The 18,566-nt window shown below is 38.4% G+C and overlaps 1 protein-coding gene across 1 annotated transcript in view; it reads right to left on the bottom strand.

The window, feature by feature from the left end:
* Positions 1-18,566, bottom strand: part of NELL2 (neural EGFL like 2) — a 135,437-nt gene that overhangs the window by 100,688 nt on the left and 16,183 nt on the right. Inside the window, exons 3-8 of the mRNA XM_063155180.1 lie at positions 15,884-16,034; positions 4,182-4,355; positions 3,977-4,073; positions 2,177-2,249; positions 1,929-2,011; positions 811-939 (exon numbers count right to left, since the gene is read on the bottom strand). Coding sequence (XP_063011250.1) covers positions 811-939; positions 1,929-2,011; positions 2,177-2,249; positions 3,977-4,073; positions 4,182-4,355; positions 15,884-16,034 — 707 coding nt within the window. The remainder of the gene's footprint in view (positions 1-810; positions 940-1,928; positions 2,012-2,176; positions 2,250-3,976; positions 4,074-4,181; positions 4,356-15,883; positions 16,035-18,566) is intronic.

The raw sequence follows: 18,566 nt of genomic DNA, 5'->3' as shown, positions 1-18,566 counted from the left end.
AATGAATTTAACTCTAAATTGAAAGAATTTTAAACATTCATCAGCCAGATTTGATGCTATAAAATACTAAAAGCAAAATGAAAACCCATCCAGAAATATAAAGGTAAAAAAAATATTAAGCTTAAGGAGACCCATTTAGCCAATTATAGATAGCAGTAAATCAATCTAAGGTGCAGTACAGACAACAACAACCTTTTCACTGCCTTCTAATGGCCTTTGGATTAAGGATTTAATGAGTTCAAATGGAATGAAAGAGTTTTATATGAATGGACAGCAATACAGACACCCTAGCTTAGTACCTGGAAGGATACTTGCAATCACATATGGAGTTGTGATACCTTTGGGGATCTTCCATCCACCAAATCTTTTTCACTGGTAATATAACAAAGCTTGCATATGACCCTGACATTTTACTTTTTATTACTTATTGAGATGTAACCAAAGGCAACCAAAGGAAATCGGGCACAAGGGATCTATTAAATCATTTGCTAAGAAAAAGGCTGTGTTTTTAGAGACAAAAACAAGGAATTAACATTCCAGAGAAACTGTTTGCAACTCAGGACAATGGAATAACATGAAATCTAAGTATATTCCCTAGCACCTGCGTATGGTGACATGAAATAGAGGAGCTACACGTGCTAGTAGTGCAGAAAATACAGGAAAACATATTTATTAATACTATTCCTTAGATTTGGAACAGATTTTTAACTTCTTTGTTGTTAGTACCTAGAATACATCTGGAAGTTCTCAATAAACCTATTCAGAGGAAATACTGGAGTTCCTGACTCACCACTCAAACCATAGCCATACCATGCAAGTGCAGTTCTTACAGCCATCCGTCCAGGATTCAAACTCTCTGTAGGTTGTGCCTTTCATTGTGCAGGTTCTCTCACAGTAGCACTGATCCAACTTGTTCATCCTCTGCTCAGCTTGAGACAACTGTATTTACAGTTCACAAAAGTGTTTTTGAATTTTTAAGTGGCCTCCACATTAGTAAAAACACAATTCAAACTGTCCCCAGTACACAGATGAGAGAATACATTTAGGAAAACACAATCAGAGACAATAAAACAATTTAATCATGTTGTATTGTTAAATAAAACATGATTAAACCACAGCCATTCAGAGACAGAAATTGAGAAGTGAGACACAGTGCATTTCATCTTTCTTATCACCCTGACATCAGGGACATCATAAAACAAAATGGGCAGGTCAAGATGGGTACAGTTCCTCATTTTTCATCTTTGTATGGGCACACTGATCAAGAATCTTGCTCCACATAAAGTACTCACAGACAGAGGGGCCAAATAAGCTCAGAACCAACATTAACAATTTTTCCTGCTCTTCAGCCAAGGCATTTCTAAAATTAGTGTATCAAAGCAGCTAGGTAACAGCATTCCAGCAGATATCTAAAGAACTGACATTTAAAATCACAGCAGTCTATTTTCACCTGAACACATTAATGTTTTTGGTGTAATATTCTACGGGAAAGAAAGAAGAAAGTCCTGGTTTGGTTCCTGATTCTTAGTTCCTTGTCCTGCATATATTTTGTCTGAACACACCTTTGGCAGCTCAGCTTACTTTGGTAAATCTTGCTGTAATAAACACAGTTACCTATTTCGTTCTAGGTTTATTGATTTATTAGCCTTATAGGTAGAGTTTGGATATCTGTGAGCCCTTTCCTTGCTCAGGGATTTGGATGCTCTTTACTATTAAAATTCATGATTCTATAAAATTATTAAAACACAAGAAAACTCTCTGAACTGAGAATCTGTATGTATAAATTAGGCAGAGATATATAAAGATGCAAACATACCATGCAGGGATGTTCTGCACACAGCCATACAAGCATGAATAATCTAAAAATACAGCAAATAAAGACTGGCAATCCCAATTTCTTCTATGAATAGAGTCCTAGTAAACATTACCTTAGCTGATGTTTTTGCTAAAATGTCTTGCAGTTCCATAATTTTCTGCACAAGTCCATGGAAGTCATTACAAGTTGGGCATGCTGGAATAATACAATACATGGTAATAAATTAATTCACAATAGGATCAATCATGCCAAAGTTGACAAACAACACAATTAAATCCAAGGTTTTAAGAAAGCTTGTAGGACAGGAAGAAGGTAAAAAGCACACCTTTCATTTTATGATATAAGAATTAATAGACTTACTGCGATTAAGATCTGGGCACTGAGATATAAATCCTTGAGGCATGACAAGTAATTGCACATCTTGCATTATGCCCTATGTGTTAGTGGAGAGAAAACAAAAGGATACATTCTTTTTACCTGTCAAAATTATGTTTTTTCATTCACCATGTAAAACATTAAAGCCCACAAAGAAAAACTACCTGATTTAAAAAAAAATACTTATGAATAAATAGCCTTCATGTCTGGACCCAATTCAGTGTTGGAAGAATAAGTAGAAATAAAAATAGATAGATGTACAAGCATACTGAATAATTTTTAGAGACATAAGATTAAATGTCAAGATATAATTATGTGGCAAGAGTTTGGTGGGTTTGAATTCATTGTTATTTTTAGTTAGTCACTGCAGAAAAGCTTGCAAATGACCTTTAAAAAGTAATTTGAAAACAGCTGCAGTTTCAGCTACTTAGAAATACTCTTTTAAATAAAATGCAAATTTTTTACAAGCTATAAGTCTGAAATAGATTTGAAGACTGAAGAAACTAGAGTCAAGAATAATATATTAATGCAAACCCTTAATGAGTTTGTGCTGGTTTTGGCTGGAGTAGAGTTAATTTTCTTCACAGAAAAGTAGCTGGCATGAAGTTGTGTTTTGGATTTGTGCTGGAAACATCGCTGGGGTGTTACAGAAATTACACAACAGCAAGGCCTTTTCTGCTTCTCCTACCACCCCACCAGTGAGGAGGCTGGGGATGCACAAGGAGCTGGAAGAGACGGCCAGGACAGCTGCCCCAGCTGACCAAAGAAGGGGTCATATCTGAGACCACAGGGTATCAGGCACAGCATTTAAAGCTGGGACAAGAAGGAAGCAGGGAACGTTTGGAGTGGTGGCACTTGCCTTCCCAAGTAACCATTACAGAGCCCTGCTTTCCTGGGGATGACTGAACACTTGCTTGCCCATGGAAAATGGTGAATGAATTCCTTGTTTTGCTTTGCTTTACCTATCAAACTCTGTCTCAAACCACGAATTTTTTAGCTTTTACCCTTCCAATTCCCTTCCCCATCCCACCAGGGAGGAAAAAGTGAGCAAGTGGCTAGGTGGTGCCAGCTGGGGTTAGACCACAACAAATTCTGATGGGGATCCTTCCACAAAGCTTGCAAAATGCTGAGAAACTACATGTCTGTTACACAGCTGCAGAGCTGCATGCTGTTAAGAGCTCAGGGAGATTTCAGCATGAAGTTCAACTACGATGTCTGGAAAAGGATGATTTCACCCAGAAGAATAGATCCCATGCTTGCTGGCAGATTTTACATGCTTAGTTAAGATACAATTAGCAGCCAGTACGCTGCTCTCCAATAGCAAAGGCCAAAGAGCAATTTCAAAGCAACCCAAGAGCTGTGTTATGATTACAGAAGCACAAACTGATTGAGCACAAACCAATGACCTCCTGAGGTCATCTGCTCCAACTTCCCTGCTCAAGCAGGATCAGCTACAGCAGATTGCCTAGGACTGCGTCCAAACAGTTCTGACTATCTCCATAGTCGTCTTTCGTTGACAAGCCTCATAGTAGAATTGTTTTCTGATGTGGAGAATTTCAAGTGTTTCAGGTTTTGCCCATTGCTTCTTGGCCTGTTAGTGGGCCCTAGTGAGAAGTCTGGATTCCTTATCTTCATTTCCCTCACATTTATCCACACTGATGAGATCCTCCTGAGCCTTCTCTTCTCCAGGCTGAACAATTCCAAATCTCTCAGCCTCTCATCATATGAAAGATGATTCAATTCCTTTAATAATTTATTTCACTCTATCTATCAGGGAGTGCATACCTTAAAATAACCATGTGCAGTATTCCTCTGTCCCAGCCAAAAGGTTGTACCCAAAGGTAAGTCCATGAAAGGCTTCTCCACAACTCTTTCATAAATTCTGAAGAGGAACAGGAAAATACAATCCCAGGTTGTTATCATTTAATTTACTCAGAGCTCAAATATTCCAAATGTGACAACTTCTTATAAAACAGCACTCTTTACTTACTTATTGCAGTCCACATGTAATATCAAGTGAGAGGCACTGATTGCTAAGGAAAGTCTGTGCCATTTATCATCTGCCAAAATGTATGGGAACACTTCTGTGTGGGAGCGATGACTGCCTGAACGATAATGCAACCTGATTTCATTTCGATGACCGCTGCTTTCCAGCTCCAGGTACCTGTACCACAAATGCATCATCATGTCATGAACCATTCTTTTCAGCACAGGAACATTTTACATAAGACATCTTCTCATCATCATGCAAGAACTATTTAAAAAAAGGAAGAAAAACATGCAGACACAAAGGCAAAAAAGTAGACCCTTTTCAGATTTCCACTGCATCTCACTTCTCAGTGACAAATAATAGCAGGTTCAAACTTTCATGTAACTACACAAGATTCCAAGCCAAATATGTTTTCCTCCAACAAAACAATTTTCCATAACATGATCTGAATTACACTATTATAAATAATTGCCTTATACAATGAAAGCACAATAGCAATACTCTGAAGATCTGAATGCACAAAAGACAACTCCAAGTTCTGCAATAGCCACATCATTAGTAATTACCAAGGGAAGTAAAGACTGAGACTGAACACTGCTTTGTTGGCTTTTATATGAACTGTTACACCTTCTTTCATTTTCTGTAATAAAATTTCTCCAAATATATATAAAATCAAGAAATGCTAACTCCTCAGAACAATTTATATATGTGTATTTATTTGCTTTGTTAAATTACTATGTGTATTTGCAGGGTGGGTGTACACACACATATATACACATCTATATATGTATACACATATATATGTAAATATGGATATATGTTTAGCAAAAAGCCAACAGTGCAGCTGTGCTAAGTGCATCTGGCAGATTGCAAATACAAGCTTTGATGGTGAAATTCCAGCTGTTCAATTTAAAAAGCACTCCACAACCAAACTCGGTTCTTAGACAGGCTGTCTCACATGTTGGACATCTTATGGGATAAAGCCTGACTAACCGTTTGTCTTTTTAAAGCACTAAGTTTCTCATTTTAAAATTCCCCAAGAAAATTATTTTTACACAGGAAAGAGAAACAGAAATAGAGATTCTCTAACAATCATTTGCAACCTAAATTTGAAGAGCAAGGAGAATAACGGATGGGGTAAGATACACAACAACTGGGAGAATGGACAATTCATTTTTGTTTATTTTTGTGGCTACATCTGCAGTCAGACATGGCAGTGGCTTGTAAGCTGAGTGCACGTCATGGGTGATGCCATTTACTCTAACAGACTACTGATATTAAGGAATAGAAAAGACAATGATTGTCGTTTTGAAGAGTAAAAATGAGACCAAATCAAAACTAAAAACTGAGACCAAATCAAAACTATCCTGTACAATCAACATCCCTAGGAGAAGGCTGGGCTTACTGCACATCCTTGCTTCCTTCAGGCTGTTCCACAGTGGAACACACCTACCAACAGCACAAAAACTAGTTTTTTTGCAAAACCAGCAAAGGACAATTTCTTCTTTCTCCCCAGTATTAAGAAAGCAGTTAACTAGAGTCAGATATAAATTTTATAATCAATTTACCTCCTCATCGCCCAAAAATAATTTTTGCATTGGCAAGAAGTGGAAACTAATTGAAGGCCTCGCTGGAAAAATTGCACAACAGTGGCAGGACATCAGTCAACTTAATCACCTCCTTCATAACTCAAGCTTCAAGGATAAAAATAAAGTTACTCTCAACCCGAAAGAGAGGAGAACATTAGAGAACTTGACTCCTCCAGCAACTTTTAAGTATCTCCACCCAGCTGCCAAAAATAAATGGAAAACAAAAGGCATGGATATGTTGAAGCATTACCTGCTGGTAGAACTAAGAGCTCTCCTTCATTCCAAGTCAATAGCAGAACCAATGGCAGCACACAAAGTTGCAGGCAGGGAAGAAACTACACTACTAGACATAAAATCACCAGAGAAGGTAGAAAACAAACACTTGTGTTGCCCTTATGCATGTAAGATAAAGAAACCTCTGCAGGTGAACCATGGATTTTCCAATAAAAAGAAGACATTGCTGTATAAATTTCATGAATTAAGAACTGCTGAGAGAGGATGCTGACAATTGATGCTGTAATAAGCAAGGAAATTTTCCTACACAAAACTGCACAGAAACTGTGGACACTTGTGGTTTTGTTTTAATGATGATTAACACACTGTTTTGATATTCACAGATAATATCTTTTGTTCTTCCATTTGGTAAACTAACAAATATAACTACCTTTGAAATGAGAAAACATGCATCAAAATGAAAAAGAAAATAACAGCCATTAGGAGAATTATTAGGAGAATCTTTAACGGTTTATTAATAATCTGTAGAGGCAGCAGCAAAACACAATTAGAAAAGCAAGTGAAATGACAGCCAAAGCAATACTGCTTTCAGCTTGAACAAATGCCATGATGCTGAAATACAGACATGAAAGTGAATAATTTCTACTCAATTTTTTTACAAAATGCTGTGCTTGCTATTCCCCTTTTCTACATTTGTTTAACTGCCTGGACTTACACAGCTCTGTCTCAGCCTCATGAGTTTCAGGAGATAGGACAAGACTCAGCAGTGACAAACATATATGAGTGAAAATGCAGAGTCTGCCCACAGTGAGGCTTCTTGTTCCATCCACGAGGCTGTAACACTCGGGTGCATGGTTTCCAAGGGTTTGGAAGAATCTTTCAGAAAATACGCTAAGCATTAACAAACAGACCTGGATCTTAGAAATTCATGTGTGGTGATAAAACCACTCTATAGTTCTCGGTACAGTCCAGATCACTAATCATTTGAGAGAAAAAGGAGGGTGCTGTCAACTCCTGAAGGACTTGCTCCCAAAAGAAAGACTAACTGCATTGTACTGCAGTCTTCTCCTAGCCAAGAATCTTATTACTGAAAAGCTTCAGGGGAACCTCATCAGCTGAATCACCAGTTCCTTGTCCACATCAGCCTAGCCCAGCCCAGTCATTGCAGTGAGAGCAGCAGCCAAAGATATCCCATTTTAAACATCACTGATGCTTCTCCCAACAGCTCCAAGGTCTTCTATGCTGCAGAAGGCAAATGACTACTGGCGTAAAAAATAAACCACAATGAGAAACCCAACACAACAGCAGAACCTGCACCTCTCTTTCTAAAATCCGTAATCTCTGTGGTTGTTTAATCAATACCAGCCTACCTGATTTTAAGTCCCCCCAAACAACCACACCCACCTTGGGGTAAACTTGGATTTAACTTCACAGGGAGATGATATGTGCTTATGTTTTGCTATGTTCAACATGCAGAGAAGAAAATGCCAACCTGGAAGAAAAGGTTGCTACATCTCTGTAGATCACTCTGTGTGTGCACAATCACTGCAAAGGCAACAGCCAAGGCCACAGCATCAGATCAGCTGCTCTGCCTGGAAACCAGCCAGCCAGTGATCCCTAATGTACTGACTAGGGAGGAGCCTGGCTTTGTAAGAGGAAGACATTTGTTTTGAATGCCCTGGAGGAATCTGAGACAGAAAACAGTGATGTTTGCTCTGCTGCTCAGCACTGATCTATTGTAACTTCTAGGTAAGAGCTGGGACTCAGCAGATCTGCGCACTGTGGAGCTCTATGACCATCCACAGGGCGTGTGGTCACGCCAGCCTGGGCACGACCTGCTCTTTGGGAGGTGACAGAGTAGCACACGGGAGACTCTGGAAGTAAAAGTCAGGATGTACAGCAAAAAGTTAGAGATTTAGGGGGTGAAACACCAGCTGGTCTCAGTGCACACAGCAGATGTCTTTGAGAAGAGGGAGGTATGGCCATTCCAGTGTTGGCAATGCCAGGTCTTTGATGGCTCATTTATTCATGTGGCATCCTTTCTCACACAACAAATGCACACACTTATTCCACACAACTAATAATTCCGACTTGCATTTACACCATGTAGACAAGTACTTCAGAAGCTAAAGGCAAAATATCATGTCTGCTGCTTAAGAATTTATAACAGGGAGGTGGGGTTTTTTAAATTTTCCTACTCACATTTATAGGTATAATGCTAAAATATTTCTTCGTGGCTCTTTGGTCTATACTGAAAAAAAGGCAAATAAATAAAATTAAACAGCAATATGTACTTAAGAAAAAATTTTAAATCCTTATCTCCATTACTTATAAAAAAATCTTTATCTGAAGACTTTTGCAATCAAAGTTGTGCCTTTTTTGTTAAGTTTATTAACATAAAACATCAAAAAAGAAAAAGGAGATACTACGAAGTAGACCTCATTGCACAATAGCAGCAAGCAATTCTGCTAGGAGTAGATTATGAAGATACAAAAGCAACTCATGCAGCACCACTACCACATTCAGCAATGCATTATTTGCTATTTTCTGTGGTATCATGACTGGGTGGTCAGGAGTGTGAGTTTTATTCTTCTATGTTACAGAACACATAATCTGGAAGTAACACTAAGTGTTATGAAACACTAACTATGAGTTTTTATTGCTTAGCGCATTCCCTAGAACAACGTGGCACCAAAATATCCCCAGACAGATTATAATTTTTTCAATCAAAATGATTCTATGGTGTCTTCATTTTACCCATAAGAATCTAGTTCCCATCTCTCACTCACACTACTGCTTGATCTTACTGTTTTTATCCTTTTCCATCTAGAGCTCTACCTAGACAAGACAAGACTAGCATTTTTATCAGGGAATTATTAGCTAAAAAATTTCCTTTGCTTTTCTGGAAAAGTTGTAGCCCTTAGTGCAAGTGCACAATGGGCAGGAATGCCACCAATTCCATTTCTGACCCATCCTTTTGCTGAATGTAGTTTTAAAGCCAGACTGTAATTTTCTGATTTAGGGCATTTTTGTACAAAAACATTGATCCATTCATTAAAACCAAATCTTTTGACAGACACAAACATTCTCACAGCAAAGCTTGTGGGGTCCAGGACGACATCCTTGCTAAAGTGGGAAAATGAGAGAGAGAGAGCGCAAATATAAGATTCTCTGGAAAACTTTCTCAAATATCTTTAATGCCATGATTATTACATATATGAAAGCAGAAATCCCAAGTGAAGAGAACTCAAAAAATAGAAGATGCATATCAACACAGATCATATAAACAGCAGGACAGCAAAACCATTCTCTCAAACTTCTATTATAAAACTGGTGCTCCACTTCAACTCATATCCATCTTGATGATCTCTCACACTTTTTCCCTGAAACTGGTGCACTTTTCCACACTGACTGATGGGAACAGGCCTGGGCCAGTGCTGCTTCACAGACTGCCCTGACATCATCTGCAAGGGTACTAACTGCAGGAGACAGAAGCATGCCAAGGAAGATGCTAACAATTATGCAAAATGGACAGCAGCAAGCCAGTGCTCCAGCCTGGGCACTGTTTGGTTTACTAGCAAGCCCTTGACACTGCCAACAAATCTGCATCAGCACTGCATCAAGTGGGGAGAAAAAAAAGGAGAATGGCATTTCTCAGGGCACTTGTCTAAGGTGGAAAAAAAAAAGTTCAAGTTCCTGCTCCAAATCAGGCAGAGCAGAAATTAACCTTGCGAGGAAAATGCCTTTGAAGCACCCCAGTCAGACACCAACAGATCATTCTGGCATTTACATCTCTCTTGTTTATTTTCTTCCACCACAAAAACAGTCATGCACTTCAGCTTTGTTTCAGCACAGCACTGCTCCCTGCACTTGACAGATCCAGAGAACAGCTGTGGAGGAGAAAGGTGCATTCATGATGTGCTCAGGTGATGGAGCCAGCACTGGGACATGCATGGAGGAACACCCTCCTTGTTGGGATGTTCATGGGAGAGACAGCCAGGCAAGAGATAACAGCAGGGCAGAGAGGCACCATCCACACACATGTACCTGCACAAGCTACTGCTGCACAGCTTCTCTCCACACAGAAAGAAGCACAAGGCAGCAGCTAGGAAAGTGAGATTCAGTACCCTGATGTGGATTTGGAAGTTAGGAAACAAACATGTGAGGCTGTTCAAATTCTTTCCAACACTGTGCCACTCAGTGTCTGTGCCTGATTCAAACTAATAAAGCAGGCAGGAAAAAAAATGTGTGTCAGTAAGATATTGCTGTTATCAACTCCTTGCAGCCCCTCATCTGATTTCAGTAGGACTGCTGTGGTCTGGAAGCCTTTGAAGTCAAGACCCTGCCTCTCACCTCAGAGACCTCTTTGCTTACCTCCCAAATTCTGAGGTCAACCAAATCAGGGAGGCAAAATCTTGCCTTACCCCCACAACAGTGTTCATAGCTTCTGCTGGGTTTAGTGCTATGATCCAAGAGCCCATGGCCATCACAAGACCAAGATTCTCCAGCCCGTCCAATGCTACTGCTGATGACAAGGCAAGGCTCCCAGCTGGCCTTTCCACAACCCTTATGGGAGCTTAGAAGGAGCCAGAAGCAGGAACTGAGGTCTCACCGAGCTCTTCAAAGCACTCCAAGGAAAGCTGTTCTTGCAAAAGGTGTTGGCTTGGTCTTGGAAAAATCCAACCCCAATATTACAGCACATTGCCCATGCTGTTCCTATTTGGGCCATGGATATGAAATCAAGTTTCCAAATTTAAGAAATAATTCTGAAACACTAATTCATGTCTTTGAGCAATTGCTCTCATTCCTCTCATCTCTCCCACTAGCTTCATTTATCAATATATAATATATATTCCATTTTGTTCTCACTAACATATATTCACATTGCCAGGAATATGAATCTTGCCTGCCTGAAGCTTCCTCTTCTACTAAAAATCAACAAGGGAAGAACTTTCTCAACTCAATCACTGTAAAAACAAACAGCATAAACCATGCCTCTCATTCCCTTTTCTTGACAAATTTTCTCCAAGGAGAGCAAGAGGACTGTAAATACAATAAAGAACTTTCTAGTAGATGTATTAGTAAAAGAAAAAGGCAGTTTCAACATAACTGTTTCCATTTCCTACCCCAAAAGAATACAGATTTCTCCATTATTTGTTTGCTCATAGAAAGCCTTATACACAACATAGGAAGAAAAACAAAATCTGTCAAAACTCACATTTCAGCTATTTCAGTGCCAATTTTCAACATCACAGGAAGAAACAAATCTTCTGTCTCTTATTCAAGAAGGCCTGTCACTAATCTCAATTCAATAGGTTCCACATGCATATAAGCATTCTGTAAGATGTTCTCAGACTATTCACCCTGGATTAGCTGGCACTGCAATGATTTACACTGGACAGGCTGGCCTCACTTGATTTAACAAAAGTTATGGAACAGTCAGGTGCATGAACTACAGAAACTTATATCCTACTGCCAATTATTAGTCTTTTTCTTTGGTCAGAGTATAAACTAAACTGAAACAAAAAAACCCAAATCCAAGCAAGAGTGACATGGCATCAATCAATTTTATGATAATCTTTGTAGCCAACACTCAAAGAAACAGGTCATTCCTAACTCCATGAAGGCATTAAACAGAGTGTAACACAAAATAGCTGCTTTACAAATATTTCCATCTAACACCATCCTCAGGGATAGAAGTTAAATCTCCCAAACCAACACAAGCAAGGAACTTTTTTCTTTTGGGACAAAGAGCCTGGTCAAGCTGTCAGTGTCTACAGAGAGAATCCTTTGTCCCACAGAATCTTCTCACGCACTGGAAAAGCAGTGAATGAATGAATGAATGAATGAATGAATGAATGAATGAATGAATGAATGAATGAATATACCTTTTTTTGACACCTTTGATGAAACATGCAAACTACATCCAAAGAATAGAAGACTGACACCAGAGAAGTTTAAAATCACTACAGGAATTCAAAAGCTGTTACAAATAAATTCCAGTGTGTTCATAATTACTATCAGACCAGTAAAAAATAAAAACTAAGATATAATACCAAAAAAACAAAATACAGAACACTACCTTCTCTCTTCCAACAAAGAACACCATGGAGCAGAAGTGGACCAGCTTATTTCTAAAAAGCAGAAATAAGCTACTGCCTCTTTTGGCACAGGGAACAGCCATATACAGCTTAAACCTTTGAAAATTAATCCCATATTACCTAACATCTGCTCTGCAATTATTGGCTTAAGTAGTAAATATTGGCTTAAGTGGTAAATACTGAAAGCTTTTCTGAGAGTAAGAGTTTTGCAGCAGATTTTGTGGTGTCAGAGAGGACACTTCACACACTGCAGTCCAGAAATACTGACACTCATACATCAAAAGCAGGGAACGTACAGTTCCACCTCTATTTTAATACAATGGTCAAATGAGAGAACAAAATTCATGCATCGGGAATTCACCTCTGGCAACTTATCTCCTTGTAGAATAAATCAGTACGAGAGAAATGTCACAGATAAGTTCCTCCTACATACTGAAAGAGGTTTGAAACTGTTGTGCAGTACAGCCCATTTGACAGCAGATAATCACAAGACACCAACTGCTGTGAAAACAAATGCTAAGGAAGGCAGAAATTGAATAAATTAGTAGAGATACAAATTAAGTGTAGGAAATGCCTGTCCATAACATACTATTGATTTCAGTTCTCTGTTGCAGGATATAAAAAGCACTAACCAAAGGAAAGAATCATTAAACTACAATCCAGCAGCTCCATCCTTTAAGGGCTTAATATGCAGTATCTCAAGAGATATGAACGTAAGATTAGTTACATAAAGCCATCTAACCACAAAAGGAGGAAAAAGCTTTACTATCATCAGCTCCACTGTTGATGATTAAATGAAAATATATGATGGAACAGCAAGACTAAACATATATTACAACCCCATTACAGAGCAAAATCAGCTCTCTGCTGACTCTTCCATCAAGAAGGTGGTGAGACAAATTCAGAAGCGTAGAGGATAATACAGATTAAACTGAAAGATGAAACACAGAGCAATCAGTGTTTAACAGTGATTCTACTCAATTTTAGCTATCCCTTCATTAACACAACTAAAAATATTTACCTTGCTACCATGAAGTACAACACATTTTAGGCAGGGCACTGTCTCTGGTCAAGGTAAAGCCCTGAAGCCAAGAAGACATTTATAACTTCTATCTTTCAGGCGTATGCCATATAAATCTGCCATATATAAAAGATGCGTTCAGCTGCTTGAAATTCATCTGAACAATTACTGATGTGTAATTTGAATTCCCTGACACCACAAGAATTTCGTCTGAAATTATCACCTCCACACTGTGCCCAAAGCTACCACTGCCTGAACTCCTTGGCTGCTCTAATCAGTGGGGGAAAAGCAATGTCTGTGGAAATGTATGGGCAAGTTAGGAAAGGACAGTTACAGGTATTGTTTCAGATTCTTTCACTTTAAAACTAAAATTAAATATGTATTGTATTAAATATTTTAATACATTAAATACTACAGAAATGCATTATCATTGTAAGAGGGGAAGTCAGTTTTGATACTTATTTAGGAAAAGAACAAAGCATTTAAGTGAGTATGAAAATATTACTGTATTTTCAGTAGACCATTTCAGGAGCATCTTTTTGTGATGACAGCAACAGCCCAGCCTCAGCAAATGCCCAAGCCTGAGACTTACATGGAGAACTTCTGTATCTCTCAGCCCAAGAACAGCATTCAACACATGACATTAGAAGGGAAACGTTGTGAGACCAGCCCTGTTAACTTCTTAAGACACAAAGCCTTAAATAGCTGCATGACCATGTCTCAGTGGAAGTATTCATTTTTGATGATTCTCAAAAGGGAGCCAGCAAAAAGGGACAAAAATAACAACTTCATAAAACTAGACAACACAGACTGAGTCAGTCAACTCTGAATCACATAAATGATTTTAAGTTTATAAACAAAATTATAAATTTAAAAAACCCCTTCAATTTAGGAAATGCCCTTAATGTAAATTCACATAATTGCACCAACATCCCTAGATCCATGCAAAGAGAGGATGAGTTTTACTCTGACTTATTTTCAAAAACACCAAGTATTAATAAATGCACCTTTTCCCACTTCTTAAACATTTTTATTTTCTTGTACCGTAAAAATGGTTTTACCCTAGAACCAACAGTTGCCATGAAAGCTTTGTAAAATAAAGCACATGAAAAGGCACTTGTGTGATAACTAATTACATCATTCAGTTACTGCCACCTTCAGCCTTCCTCACCCTCATTCAGCTCCTCACTGCAGAAATGTCAGAGCTAGTACTGACCTCTGTAAACTGAACTGCAAGGCAGCAGCTCAATGCTAGTGCAACTTTTTTTGACACCAGTGTGATAAAAGGCTGAAGCTAGTGCAAACCAGTCAGGTCTGGCATTGCTACTTTTCCCACTAACTACAATGACTGCTGTGACAGAGACTTCACAGAAAGTTAACAACTAAAAGAACTGCTATAGCCAAGTCCCTGGTCAGAGGTGGGCAGAGGTGGAGATCCAGCACTGAAGAAGCAGCTATTGAATATAAGCCATCCAAATGCTTCCTTTTAACATCTACTTTCTCTTGTCTTTATTGTCATTCATCATAAAAGAACATTAAAACCATAAAATAAACTACACAAGGTGCTTGTCTGGTTGCAGTATTACCCACACCTAGGTCAGCCCTCATTTCAGCACAGTTCAGCTGAACAAACACTGCTCTGGCACACAGACATCTCTCCATACAATCCTAGCACAGAAGAGACCTGAATGTGTTTATTAAAAGCCAAAGGGCACATCTAATGCCATCCATGAGACATTTAACTACTCCTTTACAAGCATGAAAATCCTTTTATAAACTTGGCATAATGATCCTTGGGAGTCTTGTCCTTCTTGTTTGTTTTGTGGTTTGTGTTTTGGTTGGTCTTTTTGTTTGTTTTTTTACAAACAGCCAAATTGCAGAAGATGAGGCCTCTTCTGCAGAAATTGACTGGAGCATCTTCCAGCACAAAATAATTGTCACCATGCTTCCTAATGAAAACTTGTACACTTATGTAAAAGAAACAGACATTTTGCTGTGCTTGAACATGTCTTTTTTGTTGCTGTTGTTATTTTGTAGTGACACTGTCAAGAAAGAATTACGGGATGGTACACAAGAAAATAAAAATAACTAGGAACCTAAAGCAGAGCTCACCTGTTTCTTGCGCTAATGACTGTTTAGAAAGTGCACATTTGAAAACTCCTTTTTATTCTGTCAGAGAATGATAGGGCAGTTATCTTTAATAGCTATTACTCAAGTATATATATAAAAAGTATCTTATTTCTCTAGCAGTCTTGATTCTATTGAAAGGATAATCCTTAAATCCTATGTGTCATTCATTTTAGTTTTTTAAGGTTGACAACATTTTGAGTAAAGTGCTTTGCCATTCACGGGAAGATGTAAACCCATAACTGGAGGATATTTTTTTCTTTTTTAAGACTGCTTGCATTGTCAAAAACAATGAAGAGGGGGACTTACAGGGCCAGGCTTTGTCAGTCAGCCTAGGTATAGTGACATACACAGGGACAGTTTTACACCAGCTGAGAATCTGCTCTTTGTGGTTACAAACAACAATGCAGAACTAGCTTTCCATGCCCTTGGTGGTAAGAGACATGTAAAGAAAAACCCCTCTTGACCTTCCCCTGTGACTTTTGACAAATCTCCACAATGTACCCATCCAAGCACTATAAATAGTTACAAGTTATCTGCTACACAAAAATCTTGTTCTAATTTATGGTAAATTTTTTATGCATGAATTCATACACTTGCATTAGCCAGCAGACAGGTATCAGTACTTACCTGTGATCTAAATGGTGAATAGAGAGAATAACCCCTGAATTCAAATGGGCTTGTTTTAAGGTCACCAAAATTGTGAATTCACATTTATTTCTTAACTTCTGAAAAAAGATTTCAGCTGTTTCTGGAGATGCCTTCACATTTCTTGAAGTATCTAAAATAAACATGAGAGGAAAAAACACTCAGTATAAAATCTTACTTGACTTTACATTCTCATTCAAATAGCTTACAAAATAACAGGCTATTTCTGAGAAGCACAATTGAACAGGCAAAAGCAGGGATCAAAGTACTTAAAACATTAGTTTTGCATACAGTGGAAGCCATTTAAATGAAAGAGAACACATTTTCTAGGACGCCTGTTCTGTTCTAGGGAGGGGTGGTGTTTTGTTCTGATCCAGGGTCATAACCCTTACTTTCTCCAGGGGTGGCAGATGGTACCTTTAATATCCCATCCAAAGTTTGAGCTTACTAGCAGTGAAGCACAGTGACAACACCAGACATGAGCCTAAACCCTGACATGTGACCTGAGCAACTTTTTAATGACTTCTAAAAGATGTTATGCCTAATAGCATAAATACATAAATAAATAAACTAATTAAAAAAAACCCAACAAAATTTACTCAGCTTTAAGTAATAGTTTAAAAATTCACCAAATTTCAAAATATTTTATCACTAATTATTTGCTCCATTTGGGTGGCATTTTCCTGCTGCTTCTTGCACAGGATGTAATGAACATTTATTGTATACATGTGCCACTACTCTAACAAAGACTTTTAAAAACCCACACAAAGCCTAGACAGATGCAATATTTCTGCTGAATTTGCACATAACATGCATAGAAAATAAAAAAGGCCCAAGCTTAAAACCTCTAAAGAGATAATTTACAAATAAGATGTCAAATGCTAGAAAAATAATTCCCAATCTCCAGAATACATTATACCAGAAAAAAAAAATATACATTTTTAATGCACAAAATCAATTCATTAGCATGTGTAATCAACTGTGTAAGAACTAAATCAGTCCACAAGCTTCTTGTCACAGCAATTTGACCATTCTGGTCTACTTGGGACACTAACTCAGGAATAGCTGTCAAGAGTGGACAGCAACAGAACTGGTGATTTTCTTCGGCAGCACTGGAGCTGAGCTCTCAAGTACACCACTTTCAGCTTACACTATTCTAAAAACAGTTTTACTCTTTAAGCTGGACCCATGAAGATGCTGGTCTCCATTAACAGAAACCGTTCATTGTGGCTTATGGATCAGGAATATTTAAATATCTGTTCAGGAAACACAACAACCTGTGCAACTGTGAAGTCCTAACCAAGCTCCTGAACAGTGTCACACCCAGCTGAATTTCATTTGTTTTACACAAAGGGGAACCCAAAAGAAAGAAAAAAAAAAGGGAAGAAGTTAATTTCTACCAAATTCCTATGATATTCTCATAAGCAACTGACGAAAAAGTATATGCTTAACACCCTTACTCTTAAAGAAGGCCAGTCCATAGATTTATAACTATTCCCCCTCCCTCAGGCCCTTTTATTCTAACTGGAGCTATTGGGATGCAAACACTGCACTACAGCTGGCCTGTGTTCTAGCAAGGAAACAAACCTTCACCATCACATGGATCTCTCCAGAACCACCCCAGTCCTCACTGCTGTGTGAGAGGCAGGGGAAACCGAGCTGCCACAACACCTACAAGGCAGGAATAATTTATGAGGTATCTTCATGTCACCCTGAATCATTACCTGATCACTACAGTGGATGAGAATTTTCCATCCTTTATTGTATAAAACCTTATCTGGGTACCCTATAATCATCCATTGTGACCTCAGATAACCTTCTTGCATACAGACAACAGTAGCAAGACCTCATTGCATCATGCTGGCTGCCTAAACACTAAGGTTACCATCACACTAACTGCTGGAGTGTTATGTTACACTGCCAAAACACATGGCCATTCAGTTTTGGTATTGCAAATAGGTCAGATTATACCTGCTGCTCAAAAAAGCTACACAGCCTTTTGAATTATTACTACTCTTATGAAGCACAACATTCTTTGCTCAGGGCAGGCACCAGGTGGATTTCTTAAAAGCAAGATGACTGAACGGTCCTTGATCTGTCAGATCCATTCTTTTCACACTAACACAAGAGTGCAAATCCCTCCTTCCAATTGCCTTTGAACACCAGCAGTAGGCGCTTGATAGATCACCAGCTGTGCTCAATAAATATTGCTTCAGGCTTCTTCTTGATATCTGTCTCCTAGTAATCAGTATAAGACCCAACAAAAATACTTCACTGGAACTGGGCTTCTTCCATAATAGCTTGGAAAAATCAAACTGGTATATCTTAGTCAATAATTTCCAGTTTTTCAACAGTTACCTAAAAACCTCATACTGCAAGCATTTCTAGTACACAAAACCAGAGGCATATTTTTTTCAACTTAAGAGTGCAAAAATAAGGAGAGAATTATTAGTTTGAATGAGAAATTTGTCGCTAACCACAATACGTATATTTTGGGTTTATTTTCCTAGAATATTGTGTGTATTTGGTTTGACCACAATTCACAAATCACTAGTGTCATCACTCCATCTTTAACTTACAGAAACATGAAAGAGACAATTAAAGAAACAAAAAATCCAAACTCAAAGCATGTCTCACTCCTTGTTCAGGCTAGATCCTTTAAGAG

Source organism: Melospiza melodia, chromosome 4, assembly GCF_035770615.1.
Source record: "Melospiza melodia melodia isolate bMelMel2 chromosome 4, bMelMel2.pri, whole genome shotgun sequence".
NCBI classification, from domain to species: Eukaryota; Metazoa; Chordata; class Aves; order Passeriformes; family Passerellidae; genus Melospiza; species Melospiza melodia.
The sequence above is the reverse complement of the archived record's forward strand: the minus strand, read 5'-3'. Positions and strand labels throughout refer to the sequence as shown.